This window comes from Cyphomyrmex costatus, unplaced genomic scaffold (genome assembly GCF_001594065.2).
Source record: "Cyphomyrmex costatus isolate MS0001 unplaced genomic scaffold, Ccosl1.0 scaffold214, whole genome shotgun sequence".
NCBI classification, from domain to species: domain Eukaryota; kingdom Metazoa; phylum Arthropoda; class Insecta; order Hymenoptera; family Formicidae; genus Cyphomyrmex; species Cyphomyrmex costatus.
In genome coordinates, this window is record NW_017276192.1 from 241146 (window position 1) to 260730 (window position 19585).

Sequence of the window (19585 nt, forward strand, 5' to 3'; positions counted from 1 at the left end):
TTCGACGTGGAAGTAACGACCCCCGCGAGGCTATAAGTCACCCTCCGAAATGGCTCGCGACAACGTACGCGCCCCTTATTTCGGTAAAGCGACCGTCGTGTGACCGGACGCGAAATTTCTTGATTAAGATGGGAACGCGTGACCTAACGTAATTATATACGCACTCGATGGTTACGTTGCGTCTATATAGTACAAGTACACGGTAAAAAACAAAATAGGTACATATACCTATTTGTGTTGGAAACAGTTCATTCACGTTCTTGTTTCAAAGCTAAAGATGGCTATGCATTTTGAATATTTATTATTACTTTTTATATTCAATAAAATATAACAAACTCTAGAGTTTGTTTTTTGTAAATACACATATGTTGTTACTAATGATTTGATAAAAATATTGTAGCCAAACCTCTGTTTGCTACTCTGTACGTAAAGCAATCCAAACATATTTCCTATATTTATTTACGAAAAAGACTTGAGGCAATCATGAAATCTAGATAATTGAGAGAGATAAAAGAATTCATTTGTGCAGCAACTAAATGCAATCATGTTTGAAATATATCTTAATAAAGTGATATTTTAACTTGTAAAGATATGTATAAATCTCGTTTTGGCACAATTTTTACAGGAAAAAATAAAAAAGTCCATTTGAAACATGGTTTATAGAGAACAGAAACTGAGAGCGGATATTGCAAACGAGAGCACAATCACTGCAGTATTTCTGATGATACAGATTTTCGTCTGCGCTACGTGGACAAGCAAGCAACGCATCCGCACCGCAGGTATCTTTGTTGCGTGTGACTTTGTTGGAGTTCGCATCTGATACGAATTCGCGTCCGAAATATTGGAAATGCTGCGGGAAAAAAAACCGATACATGCGCGAATGGGAAGACGACGTAGGTAACGCCGCGTAATCGAACGTAACGTAATCTCGTTATTGTTCTCGTTGTCGGCGCAACGGAAAAATTTGCCGAACGGAAACGCGGGCACGCTCGGTATGTAACAAAAAAAAATCGCTCGCCCGAATATAGATTTGCACGAACGCGTTTTAATGGATGGCTGAGTATTAATCGTGTTCCCCCCACCGAGTAATTAGCACGCATTCGGTGCCCGGAGAAATTTAACATTGCGTATCCCCAGCACTTTAACTGAATAACTGTCGAAGTGTCCCAACAATTTGTCAGGCATCGATTTTCGCTGGATAACGCGGCAATCCGCTTTTTGTCGAACGCGCTGCAATCATAGCGAGACAATTTACAAGTATCGAGCTTACACGAAGTGATTCGAAATGTTTGAAAGACCTTTAAAGACAATATCAATTTCACAGAACCAAAAATTCGGAAAATGAAATATTGTGAAGCATGCATCAACAATCTTATACTGTCAAAAATAATCAGGATCACTTTGAAACAGATGATTTTAAAAATTATCCCTCTGTGTAATTAACGTGAATTTATTAAACCCACTATTGTTTAAATAACAAAAATTCTAATCCATGATTCCCGAAGAATGTCACACACAAAGTACTAGAGAAATCTGTAACGTAACTAACATAACAAATACTATATTATTTTGTATATTTTTGTATGCGATATTTTTCGAGAATATGCTTCTCTGATTAGTAAAAATAATTTCAATTTTCTCCGTAAAGTAATGTCAATTTTTTAGCAAAGATTATGAGACTCGAAATAAAAAATTTTAAACGATTACACAATCTGATCAATATTATAAGATTTTAAAATGTAGATAATAAAATCTGTGAACCTTCGTCTATCAATTATTATCGGAGGTTCGTTTGTATTCTATACATGAAACAGAATACTTTAAAATTTAGATAATTTTTATAACTGCAATTGAAAATTAAAGAATTAAAGATTAAGATAAAAATATATTATCTATATATTCAAATTTACAATTATTTCTTAATTCTTTCATATATATGTATACGTATATATATTGTATTTAGAAATTACTATAAAAATATCAAAGTTAATTTTTTATGTTAAATCTGCAAATTGGATTATACTGATTAAAATAAACTTAGTATTGATTCTTTTTTTTATACAAGTTATGTCATTTTAATTCTTTAAAATTAATTAATACCTTTTAATAATTAATATATACTAAGTGAGTCTTACAGATTTAATAATTATTACAAATTTTAATGTCAATTCCAGAGGATTAAATGTAGATAGCATAAGTAATTGCAAATATACTATATGTTTCGAAAAAAATATTAAAAACATCCACCAATAATCTTCAAAAGTTAAATTAATGAGGAAGTATAGTGACTTTGCGAGTTTATTAATTATATCTTACTAACAGGGAAGTCCAATCGAGAAATGTGGTAGTAAATAGCCGCATTAGCATTGTGATTAACGCCATAACCGCTGATTATCCTTATTAAAAGGGGAAAGAGAAGAATGGCAATACAGATTCTTGACACTTTGACAGTCCTCGGAATGAGAGTCGGGTGACCGAGGGTGGAAAACCGCGACCGTCCTCGCCCTTCATTGACAGCTGTCAAGCGTCACAGTTGGAAAGTTTTACGAGGACGAAAGTTGATATTGCTGTGCTTGCAGCTTTCTCCATCGCGCAGGCTCTTTTACTAGGTACGCATGCCTCTTTGTCGTGCATTTAGTTAAAAATAACCGATGTATTCGATAATAAATGGTGTACAAATAAATGGAATCTTCTCATAAAACGTTGAAAAAGTTAACATTTACGAAAAACGCTTAATTTTTTATTATAAACGTAATATCTTTAATTATATACTGATATTTTAGTAGCTATTTTGGTACTCTCAGACTAAATTTTCATGAAACGGAAACCACTTGTTAAAATTAATTAGCACGTCTGTCATTTAAGCAATTGCTAAATGTATGATTTATATATGTATATGGCTTTAAAGACATAAAATTGATTTGGTAAACATATTTATTTCTAACGCTAAATATCCTCTCAATTCATTGTCCGATAAATTCTCGTGGCGGAAAAACAATTAATGACAAAATTATGTAGATAAATGAACGCAGCATGGCAGGGATTCTATCTTAACCGAATTGTAAGATCTTTAATTCCAGAATACGCGATTTAGCTTCATCGCGCAATCGCTTTCAAATTTTGAGAATAGGTATATCGTGATAATCAACTTCAAAATGCTTCATGTTAATGTGTCGTGAAATGCTTAATGGGCTGGACCAAAATGTTGCCGCGACGGCGTCAACACTATTAACTCCGCAGCAAAAGCCGAACGTGCAGATTACTTCTGCGTTCGCAGCTACCAATCGAGAAACGTCAGTCACTTTTTTGTCCGCTGATGCGGCGCGTGTCAATGGGCCGCGCCAGACATTTGCCGATAATCGGGGTTACAGAATATTGACGAGCGCGCTTTCATCGTTTTCAGAACGTGCCTTAACTATATACTACCGAAGCGCATTTTATAAAATTGTCGTGCGGAAAGGGCCTCACAAAGCCCCTCGTGATATCTTTATTTAGAAATTCAATAATTTATCGAGGTAACGTAATACGTACATTTCGTGTCACTGCGCGCATTATTTTTTCGACAGTCACGATTGTGTGAATGCGAATGCACAATTTTATTATACATTTACGTAGGAAAAATTTAATAATTTATCGAGTGTAACGTAATACATATCATATTGCCGTGCATATTTTTTTTTTTTATCTAATAGTCAAGATCGCGATTTTACGATATCAATATCGGTACGAGATTTTAACGAAGGCTTGTCAAAAGAAAAATTTTGATATTTCTCGCAAACACTTCAGTTAAACGTACAGCTTATTATATCAATCCGTTCGCGGGGTGATATGGCAGAAATAGTCGACGCGGCGTGGAAAAGGAAATTCGATAATCGCCGCTTTAATTTCAAGCGCGCGCGCGCGACTCCGACGGGACGAGTCGTTGAAGAAGGAAAGAAAAAAGGATTTGAAAAAAAATGAAGTTCTCTCCCATATCGAGAGTACGCAAGTGAGGGAGGACAACGCGCGCTCGTTCTCGATGACGACGTCACGGATTGAAATGGCGCGTAAAATGGCCACTGCTCCCAAGGGCGAAATATTCGAAGTCTCCAATTTTATCTCTCTTCTGTCTCTCCTCCCACCATATCCCTTTTCGTTCGCGTTAAAAACGTTGGCCGCTCGCCGCATTGCGTGCGGAAAAATAAAACAAAAAGTAATAAAAAACCGAGTTACATGTACATATATATATATATATATATATGTATATATATTTTTGATTTACCAAATCGTTATTTAGTTTTTTTTTTATTAAGTTCTTTTTTTTAATTGAATATAATATCAAACGCTATTCTTGATTATGTAATTCTTACTATATTATAATATTTGATTGGTTTTTTTTATATATATTGAAAATCACCCGATTACAGTCGGAACGTTTATAATTAAAAATTCATAGTTGTTCCTGATATTTATTTAAACAATTAAAGATCTGAATCTTGCTTGGCTCATAGCCGTTATTGTTTATTCTTTTCAATAATAATTGATTAAATAATGTTAATAACTGTGTGATTAATAAAATTTAGATAATAAAAGAAACATCTAATATATATAAATGACATACAATAAAAACTTGTAAAAACTTTTACAAGTTTTTATGTGCACATGTTTCTATCTTGCGATTTCTAATAATTAGATATGTGATTAATAATTTTGAAAAATTTCATAATAAAATTTTGATAAATATAAGATAAATATGTAATACAAATTATAATTTAACTTTATACACATTTTTACAAGATATAATCTTGAAGACACGCTGAAAAGCACGTACGTCATATTTCACACACATATTTTACCTGAGAAAGAAAGATTGCATGATGTATTAGCAAAAGTGTCTAAGATTACAACCTCTTTATCTTTCTTCTTCCGCGGACATTAAAATCACGTCGTGCGATATGTCATACGATTTTACCTCGAGAGAGAAATTATAAGGGCTCTTAGCAGTAAATTCTTTCGTTGCTCGCTCGCGTATTATCCATACACGTTATTTGTAATGTTACGTGTACTCGCACGTTTTATACGCTGTACAATCCTACCGAAGAAGATATATATTTTCTCTTCTCTCCGTATATATCCTCGTCGGTGAAACGCCACATGCGAAATTTCGGTAAGTAAATACCTTCTATGTGTAGAACTTGGCGAGTTTCTTCGCGAGCCGCGAGTACCTCCTACGGTTTTCGTACTCGTGCGCCAAGTGCGAAGTACAATACAAATGCGGGACTTCGAACGACTTCTTTCGACGCTCCTTTCGCGGACTCGTCGCGGAAACACAATTTTCTCATGTCGAATTTCCTCAACATTTATACGACCGCAGTCTATAAGTCGTACCCGGATTTTCGTGAATTTCATGCGGATTTGTTCGTCAGAATTTCATACGCACGTGAATAATACTGAAAAACTGGATAAATATAACGGAGATGGATACGCGCGCGCGCGTGATCAATTCTTGTGGATTTCGATCATTTTTCTTTTTTATTCTGAATGTTCTCTTCGCGCGTATTTGAATATTCGATAAAATGTTAACGTAATTTTTCTTTCTGACGATTAATCTGGATATTCTGAATTAACGCCCATCGTCAATTCAGCTTCAATACTAGAAACCGCTGATGATATCCAGCTGGAACTATCGAAAAGAGATGCCAATTATACCGTATAATTTTTTATTCTTATTTTTCCTTAACAAAAATTTATTTTAATATTATACGTATATCGGAATTATTTGTATTATATTCACATATTTTTAATATTCTGTACTGTATATTTAATACAAAAAGAAAAAATAACAGCCAAAATAGTACCGTCGTGGCGGTTTTAATGTTAAACCTTCTCTTTACACTAAATCTGTTAAAATCCATAAAAGTAATAATCATAAATATCCATACAAAGAGCAGTTTCAATCTGTTTTCATTTCAAACTGTTCGGAGAACCGATAATACAAATAATTTTTACTATCCATAAATGATATAGGTGCAATCAGGCTGCCGCACCCTCAATTCAGCTCGTTTCGATGATCAACAGAGGATTGTCTCTCTCCCCGGACAATTCAACTTTTTTTTATCTCTCTTCTTTAAATGTCGGATTTAGTTCCTTCAGGACGTCTTATTCCCAAAATATAAAAAAAGACGCAACTGCGTAATGCAAATCGAAATAATATCGGCAAATTTAAACGATGACGAATCAATTTTAAAGAAAAACACCGATTGTGTATTCAATTCTACTTCTCGATGAATAAGCACAAGTGAACATTTAATTGTTCGACTTTTTATTTCAAATATTCAGGAGCTAGTTTTTTTAATTCCGTGAATTATTTTTTGCTGATATCAAATGTTATTTTCTATTTAATTTCTATCAGACAGAAACTAAGACTGATTCGCTTTACGTATTACATCAATGTACTCCTTCTTTATTCCTGATAAATTTTGTCTATATAAGGGAAACGCATCATGAATGAGTTCCAGTGATGTCATTGAAATCGGAATTGCGAAGTTTCCACCTGAGAAGTAGTGAAACGGATTTCGTTATGGAATCCAAGAAAGCCGCTTGACTTTGCACCCTCACAAACTTTATCCCAGACGTATTCGCGAGAGCAGGAAAATTGGTACAGTCGCGGATATAAATGCCTGAAGAGTTGACAGGTTTTAACACTGCATTACGATTGTAATAAACGTATATATCATTCTTCTAATGTAAAAAACCTTTTGTATTTGTGTTGGAAATGGTCCACTCGAGTCCTTGTTAACATTTTGTGTCTTTAACATATTCGAGTGTTAATTTAACATAATAATATAATTATGTGACTTAAACAGTTTATGTTAAATTGATGTTCAACATTTCTTATTGTCAAGATAGTACAATTTATGAATCAAAATAGAAGAAGAAACATTCAATAAATATGAAGAAAATATTTAAGTATTACTTATAAACAAAATTTAAGTTCTATTCAAGTACACTGGAATAAATTTTGAGATAAAAGAATTAAGATATTATATATGTATATTTACAATATAATTAAAAATAAAAATAATTTTCTTACTGATTCAGAATAAAAAATGGACTTCTTTTTGAAAATATTTTCAAATATTATGTTTTTTTCTTGAATTATTGCATATATTATACAAATTCAAAACTCTATTTGATATCTATTAGGATTTTTATGTAAAATCTCGATAAGAACATTAAAAGAGCTATAGTTACCATTAATTTTCATTAATAAAGTAAGGTAAAGGTAGCAATTATATATCAAGCAATTTTTCAATTTAAAATAGTTAAATTTAATAAAAATTTTAACACACACATTGTTGATTTCTAATTATTTATTTCATCAATTAAGTCTTTTGGTTAAAAGCTCAAAATTTACTTTGCAAAGAACAGAACGTTAACTAATTTCGACGACTGTACTTTAAAAGAAACGCAGGAAAGATTTGTATATAAGACTCCGTTCGTGTAAAGTCTGACAGAGGGAATGGAAGATTCCTGGGGAATCTTCGGAAATACAGCCGCAGAAGCGCCTAATATTGTATTCATGAAGTGACGAGCGTTCGAGCCGTTCTGAATAAATAAATAAATAAATAACCGAATGCCCGAGCGCGCGCAAACTGTACGGTCGGCGGTCGTGCATTTGTACACGGATACGGTATAATCCGCGCCTACATGGATATTGTGTACACTGCTATGTAGATATACATACACATCTATCAGCCATGTATATGCACGCACACACAAGTAGACGCGGGAACGCGTTGCAGAATGCCGAGACAGAGAAATGGTCGACGGGGTTGGTGAGAGTCGACCAGCGGTGGAGGTTGACAACTTCGAGAGCTCTTTCAATTTATCTCATCCCCCGGAGCATCTCTTTCCCTCCCCATCCCCCTCCCGCGACCACGCGTCTCTATTCTTCGGCCGTGAGCCTTTATTTCTGCATCCGAATGCTTTCGTTTCGCGTTGCGGTTTCGCGCGCTGCAATATTTTATTAAAGTCCTGTCACGTTCGCGAGGTGGAAACATCGCCTCGGCGATAAGAAATAAGTATATTTAAACCGGGAGGGTCGATTATAAACGGACGTTTCTACTGCAATACTGCTTTAATAGCCGATAGCATGATTTACACAGTCATTTTCATGAAAGATGGTCCCCACTGCGTGGTATATGCGAGGAAATAAAGTATGTAAATCGATGGCTCGCTTTGTCTCGAATACACGGTAAAAAACATGTATTTGTATTAAAACTGTTCTTTGTTAAAATTTTTATGTCGAATTTTTAACATATATAAGTGTATTATAATTTAATAAAATGTAATTGTGTCATTTAAGTATTTTGTATTAAATTAATATTTCATATTTCTTACATAGTTAAAGTAACATATTTTTTACAAATAAGTAAAAATATTAGAATGTAAATTTAAAAATAAATAAATAAAATGTTTAACATATTATAAATATTAATTTTATTGAAAAAATATATTTTCAAAATTTAGCATATCAATGTAAAAAAAATTACATTAATTTTTTATAGAATATTTGTATCTATTATAGGTATTTTTTAACATATCCGTCTTAAGTTAGTCTTAAAATAACATTTTTTTAAATTACTCAAATTTTACAAATTTTTATTTCCAAAAATGAACAAATTTTTGAACTACAATATAATATAACTCGCTAATAGATATGATAATAACAATGACTAATAACAATAGCGAAATGAGGTTAAAGATTAATTTCGGACAAAACATTGCTATTCGCGTATGTAAGATAAATTATTCTCTGGCAATAAAAAATACGTAACACACACACACACGCAAAGAATTATTTTAAACATACACATTGTATAAAGTAATTATTATTATTATTTTGACACACATAGTAATTCTAACAATCACAATAATAATAATCCTATGTTTAAACGGAAATATGCCATATTGTATGACAAAACTATAACAGGACTGTAATGCAGAATGATCAAGCGGACATTAAGTATGGAATCGTTATTACTTTGGAAGTAATAACGATTGCGTAACGGTACGATCACGAAATGTCCCATTTGGTATTCCCGAGTGCGTTAACCGCGGATAACGCTTTGTCAGTTAATTAATAATTACACGGCTTAGTTAATAATAATCGCGTGCCCGGCGCGACCTCGACAAAGAGGAAATATTAATTCGCTCCTATTTTGGTGAGTGTCCCGGCTGAAAGCTCAATCCAGCGATATGTCCAGAGCTTTAGAGACACAGCCGTGAATTGTAGACAAAAACGCTCGCCGTTTTTGAATACGCGAGACACTCTTCGTACAATTCACCGTGCAATCGTCATTCGTCAGAATATCTGCCATTCAAGATATAAATTCCCGGAACTATAGATTACAATTTTGTTTAAATCAAACGTAGATACAGAATTTTTGGAATGGCCGATTAATCTCTTATTCTTTAAAGATGAAGCTACGCGATTAATAATACTGTCAATATTAACAAATACTGACAATATTATTAATGTATGTGATTAATAGTTAATATTGGTAGATTGACGTAGATCTATCGACGGTGATCTCTGGATTTTGATTCTCGAGCTTTGAATATCACTTTATTAAGATCTATATCACACACACAGTGCAATAGATAATGTACGTAAAATTAAAATAAAATATATTGTCAATAATATATATTGATCGTGTAAGGTTGTAAAAATAATAAATAGAATATGGTATGCATACCATCAATATACTATTGATTCAATATTACTAATAAGTATTATTGATCCATGTAAGGTCAATTAAAAAATTCCATTTTCGTTTGTCGGTTTTTTTTCCTCTATTCCCGGCAACTCTTATCTGAGCAATAAAATATTGCGAGAGAACCCTGCCGCGATTATACTGACCCTACTGGGAGAGTTGTTCAGCAGGAGTTCTCGAATTCCGTGAGAAGGGCTGCGTGGATACTTCATCGAAGTGTTGCGCCATTAATGGCAGTTTATTAGCAGTGTTATAGATACCGTAAAGAACTTGAACCAGTGTCTAGTGCCATTGCCCGCTGTATGGCATATGCGTGTTAATTTAATTAGACCGCTACTTCGGTTTAATATGGCGTGCACAGAACAATGCTACCACAACGGCATGAATTTGAAAAAGGGATTTAATTAAAACATGATGCTTGGTGTGTTGTTACGTCCGCGCGAGATATGCCGCGGTAACATTCTTTCAATTTTAATTATGTAAATTATACCTTCAATTATATTCTCGTTTACCTACTGCATGTAGCATATTTTATTAAGCTTTATTTATCATTTATTCCAATATTTATTTATGGTAAATGTGATAAGGTTGTTGTCACAAGTATTGACTATATCAACAAATTACGAAAGTATAAAATAATGCCAATAAAACCTCTATATAATAACATATATATTTAAATATACTATATTTTATAGGCAAAGTCCGTAAGTGGATGATTTTGTCCGGACAGTGCCAACGCAATTGGGTTGAGCAATGTGACATGGCCCGGGCAATGTTGACATGTACAAGAAACAACTTGAGCAATGTCAACACTGCTTATTAAGCGGAGACTTTGACCATACAATACACAAATAGATTTACACTTTTGACACTTGTTCTTTCTTTATAATCTTGTATTAATAATTAGTTGTGTTTGTAAAAATCTAGATTATAAATATTTTATTAGTAAAAGTACGAAATGTATGAGAAACTTGTTTTATATTAATTAAAAGTTTTCTTATACGTAAAAACGTATCGGAATATTGTTTTCGATAGGAATATTGTTTTATCACCTATAACAGTGATAGAATTCTAGGGTTACAAGAAATAATAATTTATTTCTACAAAAGCGTTCTCCTTTCTGTAAAAGTTATGCTGTAGCGTTTCCCTCATAAAAAGGTATACTAATAAAAAATATACTTGACTCAAAAAGTTACCGCATCTTCTACTAATGGTCCGCTATAAAAATGCAACGTAATAGTATACCTCTCTCATAAAATATAAAATTAATTTCTTTATTGTAACAGTTATATTCAAACGATACTATCAACGTCTTTGCGTTTAGTCTCACTGCAATAAATTACAAATAATTGGATAAATCACGGAAAGGATTTCGTTAGAGAACTGAATGACCTCTTTGATCCTGTAATACAGATAGATGTTAGCATTTGTCAAGCTGGCCAATGCCTACAAATAACGCTTTCAACGGTATCTGTAAACCTGCCGGATCGGCTCGTATATGGCTACTATAAAGCTGGGCGTTCAATAGCGCGTTACTCGTGCCAATTTTCGCGCGAGTTCAACTGTTAATAGCAACTTGCAGGTGTACGCGCATTCGTGAAACAGTTCGCAATCAACGAAAATTACCGTGAATCCTGATACACCCAGCCGGAGCACGCTAAGCGGCACTTGCGGGCGCAACGACTGTCGCAGAATAATACTCGCTGTATACTTAGAGTTCAGCTTTATGGCACAGAGATATTGAATCAAGAGAAAAAGCATACAACATGAAAATTGGATGGCGCATGCGAAAATGAGATACGCAAATTTTTTAATATGATTTACAACTGTCTCTGCGACGCACCTCTGTAAAATTGCATTTTAAATATAATTTATTAAAAAATTTTCCCTCTTTTTCTCTCCTCTTTCTCTTCCCATGATATAGCCGCGTTTGCGTAATATCGTCTAATTATCATCCCCTATTTTCAGACTTGCAGGAATAAAGTCATCATTTTTGCGAAAGCCTGCCCTTCCTGTAAAACGTTGATATTATCATTCGTAAATTTTCGTACAGGTAATAACGTCATGTAGGGTAATATACGAGTCTACGGCAGCTGCTATTTCCCTCCACGTTTCAGTAATAAAATACCAACGCTGGTCCCTTCCTTAGTTATATCGCCCTTTACAGAGAGTTGTCTAAGATCTCGAATTCCTTGAAGGGCTTCGAGGATGTTCCTCAGAGGTGGTGTGCGTACTAGTTTCAAAGTACTGGCGATGTAAGCTCTTGGGAAATTGCCTATTCAATTATAAGACACGCTGATACTTGCAAATTCAATTACGCAAATGTATACTGCGTGGTATCCATATTTTATGATTTCTAACTTGCCTCTTTTTTCAGGTATTTCTAATATTTTTTTCATATATTATTTTTAATATAACACGTTCTATTGTGAACAGGCAATTTTTCGTCCAAATAATTTCAGCGCATTTAACGAATTTCAGCATTTAATATCTTATATATTAAATGCTTGATTTTCAATATAAATTATTTTTAGATGACTGTAATTTTTAAATTTATAATTTATTAAGGTATTACCACTAAAGAGACCATCAAGAAGTCCATTTGAAATAAATTGTAAAACAATATCGTTTTATTTGTCTTTTTACTCGTTTCTTTTACTCTGCTTTATTTAATTTCTTCTAACTTAGAAACTATATCTATGCTCCGATGCTTTTATCGAAGAACAATCGACTCCAACTTGGTCAAGGAATCTTCACATGAAAAGAATGGCTATTGTTCCACGACAATACAGCTATATTTATACGCATACATAGTCTTTCGTATGTGCATACAAACTGTCTACGAACTTTAGTTGCTCTATCGTTCTTGAATGTATCATCATCTATAGATATCGCAAGGAAAACTTTGCTTATTTACCCGCATTTCATGTAAATTACTCGGACATATTTTCGCATTCCTTGACGTCGTTTCTACGAAAGTTAGGATACAACTATAAATGTGTCTCGACGTGCGTTGACATTCCCAAAGAAAGTTGCACCGATCGAAGAATGCAGCTCTTCGTGACGAGAAAATTCCAACTGAATGCGGTAACATCCTTAAAAAGCCATTCAGTCCGGGAATAATTAAAGACTAGCGAACGAGGGTAACGATGGTCTCGCGTGGATATCCATGTCGAAGAGGTAATTCCACCGCACACGCGAAGATGGGCTTCTCGGCGCCGACGTCGAAGGTCAATAATGAGTGGGATTTACGCCGATGACGTGTAGTTTGACAAATTGCAGTCCTCGTAAATGACTGCGTTCAAAGTGTAATGAATACATGTAACTATATACTGTAAAATTTATAATGTAAAATTATACTCTATTTGAAGTATTTTTAATCATTTCTATAGGTCGTCACACTAATCTTCAATATGTTATTAATTTAACTAAAATAGTGGAGCTAAACAATTCAAGAAAATATATTAAGTTTTATTGAAATTTAATTTATTATTTACTAAGTACATATGTTAATACGAATATGTTGTTTACTTTAAAATTAATTAGAGATATGAATTAAAATACATTTTGACAGATATAGAAATTAAAAATAACAAGATGTTATTTAATTCAAGAGATTAGTTTGTCATTATTCCTTTGATATACAATAAAAGGTCTAATAGTGTAATTAAATTAAATACATAATTACAAAAATATTGACATAATATCTTTTCAAATTAGCACTTTTGATATATAATATTCCCTTCAAATCTCTTCAAGTTTTTGGCGCGTTAACAAAAAGCCAGTTCATAACTAGCGAATTTAGCTCAAAAGAAGGAAAGATGACTATTATTTCGTGTTATTATTTTAAAACAAAAGCATTAACACATATTAAAAGTCTGTTTTATTTTTCACATATATAGATTATAAAAAACACAACTAAGCGACTTTGCGCCAGCCAGACGGCATAGTTCAAAAAGTTTCACGACTGCATCGAATATAGTAAGTGCGATTTTACTTGCGTCCCCATTTTATGAAGTAAAACACTCTGTTTCAGGAACTTATACATACTGAATACAAATGTCACCTCTATATTGTGACTCTCATATTTTCACCCTATTCTATATTCGCTTATAGACATCATCTATAGTGGATATAAACGTTACCATGTGTCATAACATCAACACATGCTATTAGTATACTTAATATCTTCAAATAGAAGATAATTTGAGAAACAGCTTTGAAAAAGATCGATTAGCTATTAACTGCGGACATAGAAACTACTTGGAAAAGTTTTACGTGACATTTCTAAAATAACACTGCTCTCTCTCTCTCTCTCTCTCTCTATATATATATACACACACACACACACACACACACACACATTTCAAAAATTAAAACTTTTCAGAGACAGAATTTCAAAACTTGAAGTGATAGAAATGCCGCAATTTATTTGTGTAAGTTTGGTAAATTTGTAAAAAATTTTTGTAAAAATATTGATACCATTAAAATACTGTAAAATTGTTATCTGATTTAAACCGCCATACTTTGATAGAATATAAAAGGATAAGAAAAAAAAGTATCTTACGTAACAAAGTACAAATGTAAAAGCTCAAAATCGATCTTGTGAACTTAAAGAAGTCTTTGTTCGCAAGTATGATATACACGATTTTCTCCTTCTAAGTTTAGCAAGGGAATTCTTCTAAGTTTAGGCAAAGTAGAATTTATCGTAGATCGCCGGGAGGAAATGGAAAGAAATTCAAAAACGTTGAGACGTATCGGGGACAGTGGGGAGCAAAACTTTCTTTAAGTTTCGCCCTTCAAATCGTACACCTTCATCCTCCCCATGCACAGCCTGCGCGTAATTAGTTGCGACGCGCGTTCCAATTACGGGACGCGACATCGACCCTAATGAGGCACTTGCAAGTAAGCTAGCAAGGGCTTTGACTAATTAAGTCCTAGGGCTGGCCGCTCCTTCTCTCCCTCCTTCTCGACCTCTCGCTCGCCAGTCTGTCCTTCATCCCTACGGATTTTTCCCTCCTGGTCCTCCTTGAATACACACGTGTGCACAAACTTTTGCTCCCATAATTTGAACAACCCGCTGGCCCGATATGTCAATTAGGGCGAGACAGAGGCGGGCATTGTTTCGGCAAATAATGCCTGCCACCAGTTAATAAGGCAGGACGTCAACGGAGCGACCCCCTTTAGATGTGAATTTTCCGAAGGGACTAATTTATCCTCGAATATTACTTTTGATCGATCAGAGCTATCGGAAAATCTCTTTCATCCTCTCTCCCTCTCTCTCTCGTCCTTTCTTCTCGTTCTGCATATTGAAATTCTTGCTCTATTTCACGAATAACTCTCTATCCGATTTCATAGTCCTCCATAGACTTCAGCAGATAAGAAAGCATTTTTTCATAGCTCTAAGAGTGGTTAATCTTTTCGTCTGGCGTGCTATTCAGAATTCTTTGATGTGCCAGTCTCTGAATTAAAAAAGAATTATAATCTTACTTATATTTTCTTTTTTTTTTTATATTAAAAGCAAAAAAACTTTTGTCTAACAAAATTTTATTTCTTTTACTGTGTTCTGTTTTACATTTGTTTTAAAGTAAATTTTACTTTAAAACGAATGTATAAAACAGAACAGTAAAAAAAATAAACTTTGTTAAACAAAAAGTCTTTTTGCTTTCAGTGTAAAAAAAGAAAGTATAAATAAGATTATGGTCTTTTTTTTACCTTAAAGTAAAATTTACTTTAAAATAAATATAAAACAGAATACAGTAAAAGAAGTGAACTGTGTCAAACAGAAAATTTTTCTGCTCTCAATGCAAAAAGAAAGTATACGTAAAATTACAATCTTTTTTATACTCGGTTTTAGCAAAATCATTTCAAATAAAAATAGATCAAAATATTAATCAGATACTACATGTGTTTTGTTTGTTTTCACGTTTAAAATATTATTCTATCTTTGACCTGTAATTAGCTACCAGAATTCTCGAAAAAAGTTAACCGGTTACTCAAAATCTTTATCATCATGTAATAAAAACGCACTGAAATATCAGCGTAATTTCTTTAGGACAAAAACGGATACAGCCACAGAAAAAATAGAAATAAAGTACGGTTTCTATTTTATTGTCATATTCAGTTTCTTTAATTTTTCTTTGTGTGCTTCTGTGGAAGTGCCGACGAGAATATCTTCGCGTACCACAAATTTACAATTCCTGATCTAATTGATCATCTATGAAAAAACAAATTTACAATCAAAATATTATATATTCAAAAGATGCTGTTTTATAACGTTACAACACTATCAAGAAACGTATCAACAATTTTGTGTACGCAGGCGAAATATACGCGTTGAATTTCGTACGAACAGCGAAATACCGGAATTTTAGTCCATCGAAAATTGACGAGTGTCGAATTTTTACATTCAACCGCTGTTGTTCATCAAGGAACTTAAATAAAGACTTTATTTGACTAAAACAACTTTTTTTTTAAATTGTCCAATTTATTATTTGTGCGATTCAACATTCTTTTTTTTTTATAAATAATTATTTTAACAAAAAATTCAGTACGTATAGTATATACAATATGTCTATTAATTCTGCGTTAGAAATACATATAATTTCAATTTTTCTCTTATTACTTTGCATTTTGTTCCACAAATATTAATCAGTAAGTGATGATTTCAACTTTTTAATTGAGATTTCTTTTATTAAAACTGTTAACGTTTCCTGTCATGATAATTCTCAAGAGAGAGAGAAAGGTAAAAATATTTTTCTTGTTCCTTACGACTTGATACGCATCATTGCGTTCGCAATTATAATCCCATTGCTCGTTCCTAACGAATTTCCCCGCTGTAACGCGATTCGTGTCCGAAGGGATTTTTACTCCAAAAGTTGTCGAACTGTTGGAATACGAAGTAACGGATACGAAGTAACCCATTTTGCCACGCGAGATGCGTCGCCCATCATAAATTCCGTCGTAAATCTTTCTCGGCCAAAAAGTCACGTTTACATCCGGGACATTAAAAGTTACCGTGGTTTCGATTTGAGGGCTTTTGAATGTACTTCAGGAGAAGCGATAAATTCTATAATTCCTCACTTTTATCTTAAACCATTTATTAGTTGGAATTAAATAGCTAGCTTTACATGCCTAGTTTCCATATTTCAATTTGCAATTGCGTATAAAAATAACGCGTACAACATTATTATGCTGTGAACAAAGCATTTTTACCTTTCTTATCATTTCATTTCTTGAGAAAATTATGATGACATATAGAAATTACAACAAATTTAAATGAAATATTTAATACAGTATTTCCTCGTATTTTTATGTCTAATAATAATAAAAAATAATAAAAAATAATTATATATACATATTTTTTATTTTCCTGTACAAAATTGTTACCATTATTTTTCGTAATAATCTTACATAATTTTATAATACCTGTTATTTAATTAATTTCAATTAATTTTTTAGCTTTTGATTTTCAATAAGATAAATAGAGACATCAAAACTTTCCTATAAATTTCATCTTATTTAATTACAACGAGATTCCGCAATTTTCGATTATCCCACAGTATTATACAGCATTTCGACTGTTCTCTCTTTTTTTCCCTGCCGTGCAAACACGCCAACTCGCAACTCCTGACGAACGAGCCGCGAGTTTGGTCCATTTGGAAAATGAAGCCCGACCTAAACTGAGAGCGTCTGGACTAGGAGATGGGAAAGCCCCCGGGAAACGGACGCGGAAATGTTAATTCATCTGTATTGCGTGCACCGCGGCGTGATCGATGTGCAAATATTTGAGAAATCACACGCGCCGCTAAATCGTTTAGCGCCGTTATTTAGACTCTCAATCGGGCGACGGACAGGATCAGTTTTTGTGAAACGTTATCGCGATTTATCGATAATGCCATTATAGCGGCAGTTTCAGTTTCGCAAACGCCGGAAAATGCTTTAGATCGGTGGAGAAAACGGTACAGTGATATGGCAGCGATAATAATTTGGCGGTTCGCACACTCGACGCAATCCATGGTTCACTGTACAGAATTGGAACACTATTGTGTGAATACTGATTCAAATGATTGACAGAACGTACCGATAAGTTAAATTAATTTAATTGAAAACTTGAGGCGCACGTATTTGCGCATGTATTACGAAGTGATATATATATATATATAGATATGTAATACATTGTGTAGTTTATATACTGTGCATTTCATATCCTATACATAAAGAGAAAGCTGCAAATATTCTATCAGTTGCATCGCTCAAGTAATAAATTCGCTATCAAAATGCTGATACAACATTTGAATAACTGGATATTTCAGACATTTGTTCTCTCTCAATAATCTCGATGTAATATACTGTAATATAAAAATTAAAGTCACATCAGTCGCATTGGGCATTCCGCGGTCAGTTCAGGATAAAAATCACGTAGATACTCGTAAAAAGAAATGCAAATGTCTTATGGAGGATAAGAGAAAGGAGGAAACAGAGAATGGTGGTGGATAGTGGCGAGCTTTCCTCAAATTGCCGAGAGAGACTTATCATTCTCCTTCTTCGCTATTTCTCTCTCTTTCCTTCCTTCCTTTTGTTTCAAAGTGCATGTGTATGCGTGCCTTTTATTGGACGAGAGAAACTCGTAAACTGCCGGAACTGAGCATTGGCCAGAAAACACGACCTCTGCCTGCCACCATCTCTTCGACCGTGGAAACTGTAGCCGTTTTCGGAGTTATTTCTACATTTCGAAACCAAACGTGCGCTCTGAGATGTTCGCATTTTAAACTTTTTTTTTTAAGTACCGGGTTCCGCCGGTACACAAAATCGCTAATTATTCGGAAACGAAACATCAGATAGAAAAGTTAAAAAGTAATTATTGCCCAATTAAGATACGGAATCATCAATCAATCGGAGTAGCATTCTAATAAAATTCCCTTTTATAGATATTATCCTACAAACTTTAAATTTCAATTAAATGTCATTTCATCGCTAAATTTGATAGAGAGTATAATTAAGATACGAAATCATTAATCAATCGGATTAGCATTCTAATGAAATTCCCTTCCAGATATTATCCCATAAACTTGAAATTTTGATTATACGAAATTTCACTATTCAATTTGATAGAGAGAGAGAGAGAGAGAGAGAGAGAGAGAGAGAGAGAGAGAGAGAGAGACATATTAAAACATATTTTGAATTAAAAATACTGATATATACTGAGAAAAAGGTATGTATTTAAAAATTGGTTCATGAGATATAAAGTTTATTTCACTGAAATAAATCCTTATGTAAATATAATATAGCAAAATAAAGTTTTACTTCTAGCAAATAAATAATCTTTTTTTTAAAACATAGTGAAATACATTTCATAGAAATATATACATACTTCATTACAGTCAAATTTTTGTAAAATCAATAAATATTGAAGAAAACGTGACGTGTAATATTTACCAATTTTGATTTTTTTTTTCTAAATGTACAAAGAAACTAATTTCTCAACTAATTTTTAAATTAGTGTTCAATACTCCAAACAAAACTCAGAGGTCTTCGATTCCTTCCTGCTTTGAAAACAGAGTTCCATTTTGTCTTAATGAAACACAATGCCATTCTCCAGCGTAGAATACAGACAGCCTCGACGAAGGTCTCAAGACTTTCGCACGGTCGAGCTACATTAACGAAAACGAATCGTGCTTTCCCTCTTCAACATTGCATACTGCTCGGCTACTACGGCAGCGAATCACACTCGGAAACGCAGAAACGCCAAAACACGAATTTGCTCTCAACGTCCGCGAATAACTCTGAAAGCCGTTGAAGCTTCGCGCGCGGACGAGGATCGATGC

General features: G+C 33.5%; 1 protein-coding gene across 1 annotated transcript in view; it reads right to left on the bottom strand.

Annotated features, from left to right (window-relative positions):
* Positions 1 to 19585, bottom strand: part of LOC108773545 (uncharacterized) — a 178723-nt gene that overhangs the window by 83379 nt on the left and 75759 nt on the right. The window contains exon 2 of the mRNA XM_018539383.1: positions 11887 to 12033. Within this exon, the coding sequence (XP_018394885.1) occupies positions 11887 to 12033 (147 nt within the window). The remainder of the gene's footprint in view (positions 1 to 11886; positions 12034 to 19585) is intronic.